This window comes from Nelumbo nucifera, chromosome 4, assembly GCF_055504915.1.
Source record: "Nelumbo nucifera cultivar China Antique chromosome 4, China Antique-T2T, whole genome shotgun sequence".
Lineage (NCBI taxonomy): Eukaryota > Viridiplantae > Streptophyta > Magnoliopsida > Proteales > Nelumbonaceae > Nelumbo > Nelumbo nucifera.
Window position 1 is genome coordinate 4831846 of NC_142652.1, and position 7173 is coordinate 4839018.

The 7173-nt window shown below is 31.8% G+C and overlaps 1 protein-coding gene and 1 non-coding gene across 2 annotated transcripts; both read right to left on the bottom strand.

The window, feature by feature from the left end:
* Positions 1 to 312: 312 nt before the first annotated feature.
* LOC104591748 (mediator of RNA polymerase II transcription subunit 30) lies at positions 313 to 3398 on the bottom strand. The gene is made up of 3 exons (XM_010250743.3): positions 2898 to 3398; positions 2464 to 2565; positions 313 to 665 (listed from the first exon to the last, which is right to left on the bottom strand). Exons 1-3 carry the CDS (start codon positions 3192 to 3194, stop codon positions 567 to 569), a joined length of 498 nt encoding a protein of 165 aa, XP_010249045.1. The 5' UTR covers positions 3195 to 3398; the 3' UTR covers positions 313 to 566.
* Positions 3399 to 3418: 20 nt separating this feature from the next.
* On the bottom strand, positions 3419 to 3500 carry TRNAS-UGA (transfer RNA serine (anticodon UGA)). The gene has a single exon. It is a non-coding gene; the product is annotated as a tRNA-Ser (tRNA).
* Between the last annotated feature and the right edge of the window lie 3673 nt (positions 3501 to 7173).

Consider the following 7173-nt stretch of genomic DNA (forward strand, 5'->3'; position numbering starts at 1 on the left):
TTTTTCACCAATTTAAAATTAAAATTCCTTGCCAGCAGTTTTTGGAGTCTATGATGCACATTTGAACTGAAAGAAATTTCAGATTTGACTCTTTGGCATGTTTTGTACAAAGTGGCCGCTCTCAAACTTGAACTTTGTTCTCCCACTATCAGCTTGAAATTTTACTATTGAATGAAGCAATAGCTGCTAAACATGGTTCACACAGATGCAGGTAACAATCTGATGGTAGCTAATACTGTTATGATTTTTTTTTTGTTAACAACACTGTTATAATTAAAACCATTTGAATCTCTCATACGCACTAACACAAAATTAATTCAGCAAGTGGATAACCTTCAAGATGTTTGCAATTTCGGTCATAATATAAAATTGTAGTCCTACAAAAATTACACCAATTTAACATGCCAAATAAAATGAGATTGACATGACTAATGAAAATTATCCTCATACAAATCTTTTGACTTGATTAGTTTGATAAGCAAAATTATATCATCTCAACCTTCAACCTTCAACCTTCAAACCCTAATGCTCAGACTGTTCTTTGAGTTAGACTTGTGTTCTCTGTTCTAAACGGAACAAGGACTCTGCCATGTGGATATGTCAGTAATAACCACTCGAAGCTGATCTATGAGAAGCTTGAGATGCTTATGCTTATTTGCAAGCTCCTACATTCAAAACAAGAGAAAATCAAATGAATCAAATGTTACAAACGGAAACTTTTTTTTATGAGAACTCAATAAAGAAAGCTGGTTTCTCATGTATCTATAATCTACCATACATTAAACTTATGACCTAGGATATAAAAATAAAAGCATGACTTAGGTGACAAACTAATAATTAGTTCAAGATGAGAGGGCGCATAAGGCCATAACATCTGTTTAATGCATGACTGATAAAATGCATAAAGTAGAATATCAAACATGGTCTTATTCATGTAACATGGAAATTTTGTGTTATGCATGACTTATAGAATGCATCAAGTGTAATATTAGTTTGAATTAACTAAAAATGTCTTCGGGTTTTATAGAAACATAGACAAATTTTTCCCCTATTCCCTAATAGCATAACGAAATAGGAAAGTTGGTATGCTTGCTGAACGGTCACACCCATTTTCTGAGTTGTCCACAGATGGACCCTGCATTGGATGGGTTCATAGTCCCAAAAGCCCAGTGCTACCAACATAAGTTAACCACCCAATTAATAGACTAACCCACAAGCACCGACTTTTATGTATGCAATGAATCAAGAAAGCTGGTTCTACTATCTACCATTTTCTGGTGTGTAGTAATGAACGTATTCAGAAAAAACAGGGCAATAAAACTATCACTAACTTTGCATCCTCTAACATATCATACAGAATAATTTATCGGCCAATAAACTAGCAAGAAAAGCAGTTGGGAGTGAATAGCTGTATTGAGGAGCCAACGGTTCGGGCTATATCTGTTTATGGAATCTGCTTTATTTTTCTTTTTTTTTTTTTGATTAATTGTGTCAATAAAAATCATTGTGCCTCGTTCATCCATCTGTGGATTGGATAAGGTGAGTGTATCCTTTTCAAACATCATTCTATTTCAGCAATAAAGTTGTGCTCAAGGTTTCTACTGAAAATTCCGAAATGATTAGGAGATCAATTATTGTAACATTGAAATTTGTAAGTTAATAATATCATGATAGCTGTTAAAGGTTTTACAGAACCTCAGCCTATCTTCAGCCAAGAAAAACAAAGGGGGGAAAGAAACTCCCGAGCGCATCCAGGCATTAAACTGTTTGGACTTCCTTCATCATCATCATCCAAGCCTTATCCCAACTATATGAGGTCAGCTTGTTTGGACCTCCCTATGTAAAAAAAAATGCCATTATCCAATGTTGGTCTTAGGCTCCCAGCTCAGCTCCCTAGGATCTTCGGAGTAGACTGGATATGGACTAACCTTTGGCATTTTTTTTTTGAACAAAGTGTTCTCATAATAGGCCAAATAGAACAGAACAAAATTATATGCTTACATGGAAATCAGGATGATCAAGAATCATTATCATCTACACCTCATCCCAACCATGTGGGGTTGGCTACACGAATGTTGTTTTGTCATTCCGTTCTATCTAGTGCTATACCCATTGTCAAATTAGGAAGACGAGGAATCTACAACAGTAATATCAGCCTCTTAACAACTAACATTATCCAAGAATCCCAAGCAATATAAAAAGCAGATCCAAGAAGATAAATAGTGATGGTATTAAACACTGATCAGGTATAAACATAACAAATATAAGGGTCTCAAGAGGAGAAACACTTTAGCACTTTCCACTTATAAATGTTTAAGCCTTGCACAAAAATCATGCAACGATCAATTTTCAAGTCCTCCTAAACAACCCTCCAAATTCGAACACGTAGGAGAGTGTAAAGCAAATTCATGTTCGAGAATAATTGATAGAACATAAAAACTTAAAAAAAAAAATCTAAATTACCTTTCTTAAATTGGTGGCTCGCTCTTCAAGATTCTCGGTTTCCGCTTGATTTGCTTGGGATTCAGAACTGGCAACAATGGAACCAGTTTCATATGCTTTAGCCTAAATTGAGATAATCCACCATTGTAATGGTCACGGATGTAAAGAAATTAATAAAGAAGAGAAAATGAGAGAAGTAAAATTGATTAAAAAAATTCGTAACTCTTTCAATTCTTCTTCTTTAAATGAGCGATACGCATCGAGACAAAGGTTCTACCATCTTGTAATCAAGTTTTTCTGAATTGTAAAAGATCTAAAGAGGTTGTTTACAATATATGTATCTTTGTTTCGTTAATTTAACAAATCTTAAATTACCTGTTTAGGTAACCAACCAAAATGAAAAGAAAGTCAAGAGAATATTGGGAAAAAATCTGAAATTTAGGGTTTTGGTTCACCTTCTGGGAGTTTGGAATTGCAGAAAGGACAGCACGAAGCGAAGCGACAGAAGATTTATAACGAAGACGAGCGTCTTCAAGAGCACCACCGCCCATTTCTAAATGATGAGACGAATCCGCAGTATCGCCACTGACGATGCCGTTAGAAGAGTGAGCTGACACAGTTGTGGACCACAGGGCTGGGTTGCAGAGTTCGTCGTTCATGGAGGAGAGAATCTGAAATGCTGCTTCGATCGTGTCCTCCAGGTGCTTCAATCCCCCCGCCGCCAGTTCCTGCGTGCTTTTAACGTTCGACATCACAACTTTCTCTTCCGCCCATCATCCGCAGACCGTGACTTCGTTACAAAGCCTCATAATTTCAAATCGACGAAAAAATCCCTCCCTCTCCGACTCCGATTCTGAAACCAATTTGCAGTATACTTAGTAAAAGAACCAGTTTCACACTCACAATGAGCGCGTGATGGCATAGGCGCGTGGCCTACCGTTTTGTAGGACACGAAACAGGCAAAATGAAAAGCTTTCACCGACAGAAGGGTTCGAACCTGCGCGGGCGAAGCCCAACAGATTTCAAGTCTGTCTCCTTAACCACTCGGACATATCGACGCGATCTTGTAAATGAGTAGAATCATCAATAATTGATCGAATAATGAACATGCGCGGAATAGATAATTCTCTGAAGTCAAAGCCCGTTTGGGAGGATTGAAGCTTTGAGCCTTTGATTGAAGTACTTTCACAGACCGCTTTGAAAAAGCTACTTAAAATAAGTTTCACGAGAGAACTTTTTTTTTTTTTTAATTGAACAATAGTATATTTGGCCTGGTTTTTCACCAAACATAGCTTATAGGCTGTTCGTGTGAGGCCTACCTCACAAAGCCAGAAGTTACTGCATGAAAGCCCTCCTAAACGGGCACTAGACTAGGGAAGACTTTGGCTGTTCAAGAGCTTTCTTCAAATTATACATTACCCTATTAAGATCCTTGCAATATTGCAATTAAACTCATTGTAATGTGTGTATACAATAAACTCCCAAACAGCCCATTCTATTTTTTCTAAATAGTCAAAAATTTTCCTCCTAAGCCCTGATTATCCCCTACATTTTTTTTTTTTACAACTTTCTCTTGCACTTCTATCTAGTATGTGACAAGTGTTTCCTATAGATCTATATTATATACTTAAAAGGCAATTGTCCATTGTCAACTTACTCCACTTGCTTCTCAACCCCCCCCTCCCCCCTTAGAATTTTTTTTGGTTTTTATGAATTAAAAAATAAAAATCAAAGCACTATTTAAATTCATCCACAATCAATTCACTTCCCAAAATCAAATATGGACATCTTTTAAACACCAATCCATGCATTACCCCAATTTCTTCTAATGATTATATAAAGGGCTAATTATTTATATATTTCAAAAAACTATTTGTATATACCTTATAAAAATGCCCCACATAGCACAAAATAGGCCTTAAGAAAACATTTAGGATTGTTTTACATGCCCATTAACTTTTTTCATAATCCCATTTTTTTCTTTCTTCTCAACAATTTCTTCCCCACCAGCTCCTCTCTCTCTCTATCTCTTGTTCCTTTAAATTGAAAGCCCTCTTTGTTCTAGTTTCGAAGGATGTCCATCACTGCTCTGAAAACACCATCATCTACTTTTGGTGATGTTTGTAGCAATGGAGAAAGTGAGGGAAGAATAAGAAGATAATATACATGTTTTGAAAATTTAATAAACAATTAAGGACCAAAGAATTAAGTACACTTTGGTCCTTTAGGTTTTATTGTTAGATTAGTAATTAATTGTGTGCATTACATGTATGATTTTTTTTTCATATTAATTACTTGAATTTTAGATATATCATAGTTAAGATAGAAATTGAAAATTAATAAAAATAACAATATGATCAAAAATAAACTTAAATACTTATATTAAATGTGCACTTGCAGAAATTTTAAATTACAACAACAACAACAACAATAATAATAATAATAAAAATAATTATTATTATTATTATTATTAGCTTTGCTTTCAAATCAATTTTAAATTATATATTTCATCAATATTATATAAATAATTTTTACTTATCACACTTAATTTTTGTTTGGTGTAATTAATATATAATTTTGTATATATTCTTTTGATTACATTATATCTTATGTATAATATTTTTTTTGTGATTTTTTGTATTTTCTATTTTTAAAAATTTTATTATCATTTCTAGGTTAATTTTAATTTTGGCATTCCATTTTGATCATTTATAAAAATACTTCTTACATTTCATACTTATTTTTGTTCAGTATAATGAATATACAATATTAGTGACATGCCCAATTCTTTTTATTTTTTGTATTATATATTTTATTTATTTTAATCTTTTATTACTTAATTATGACATTATTTATTAATGCATTTGACCTCAAATTTGAATTGCTTACCCACCACCGAGAGGGAAGAAAATTGTTTTGCTTTCAAATTATTTTTCAAAATAGTTATTTTTGTATTATTAAAATTAATTTTATGGGTTTAATTAGTAGAATTTCATGATGAGAAAAATACATCTTAAATATAGGATTTAATAAGAGAATATACCTTACATATGAGATTTAATGAGAGATAATAGGAAATTAGTTTTACTTCCAAATTCCAATTGGCTTTGAATTTTACATTCCATTTCCATCATTAATAAAAATATTTCTTATTTATCATCAATGTTTTTGACATGTTGATTTGGTTGATTGAACCGTTCAAACCATCACTCGACCTTGATTCTCAGTTTGGTTCTGTTGAAACTCCACGTTTCAGTTAAAATCCGTCTAACCCAGGTGGTTCAACCACTGACTTGTTCGACCTAGTAAGTAGGTCGTAGGTTGCACACTTAATTATGTGCAAACTTTTTGAAGCCATAACCTTGCACTTTGATGTTCGATTGGAGTTATCTTTTTTTTTTTCTTTTTTTTTTGAGTAACTTTTCAAGATCTATACATTCCAAGGACCTTAGGCACCTTACCTTGCTATTTTTGCGAAAAAACCCCTTTTGTCCCCAAATTGCAAATTTTAATATTTTTTATAAATAAAAAAATTAAAAATTGAATTAAAAAACATAAATAAATGTAACATAATACATATATTATATGTAATTAATACATGTAAAACATAATTATACTATTTATTGATAAAAGATGTATTTTTACACACACACACACACATAGTGTTGACACATAGCGGTTTGACTCGTTTGACCTTGACAATCAAACTGGTGACCTATGACCCAAAAAATGGGTTAGCCTCTAGGTCGATTTTTAAAACATTGTATATCATACTTATTATTGTTTAATATGTCAAATATATGATGTTAAAAACGTTCCCAAATTTTTTTAATTTTTATATTTTTTGTATTTTATATATTTTTAAATTTTATTATTTAATTGTGACAACATGGATTAGATCATTTGACCAAAATAGTTTAATTTCTTACCACCACCTAGATGACAACACTATTACTTTAAAAGTATAAGTTTTTATGTTATTGAAATTATTAATTTATTATGTATGGATTTAACTATAAAATTTAATGATGAGAAGAAACGGAAAAGCCTTAAATATATGATTCAATGAAGGTGAATGCAAATTAATACCTTAAATGTTGGATTTAATGTGAGAGAATTGAATGCATTGAATATCTTAAAATAGCTTATTTTCAACTCATTTAATATCAATAACCAATTACCCTATTTGTCCTCATTTTTTATCAATAAATTTAAATATAAAGGGGTAAATTTTGTCTTCAAAAAAATTACAGAAATATTCTTGAGGTTATTTGTACTTTTTTAAAGTAGTATAGATATAGATATAGATTTAATGTTTGAAAGGTCCACAAGGTATGTGTAAATACTTTTTGAAACTAAAAATTATATTTTCTTAGAAGGCAAACCACATGGTATATATAAGTTTCCTCAAACCTCAAGGTATATACAAGTAATTAACCATGATCTATTTGTCCATTACTATATATATAGCATATACTTGTCTTAGTTTACGTGAAGGTAATAAAATTTTAATTTGATTATATAACGTTAACTTATATTTTTATCCAATACTTGCACATATGCATATATTGCCAAACTTGAATGAAACTATAGGAGATCATGCCCTAACTCAAAACGCACGATAAAAGCTTTTTTATTTTTTTTATGAAAGATGGTAAATTATTAGAAATCAAAGAGCAATAGATACAAGCATATCGTGCTCAACTAAACTTTAAATCAAGCCTTATTTTC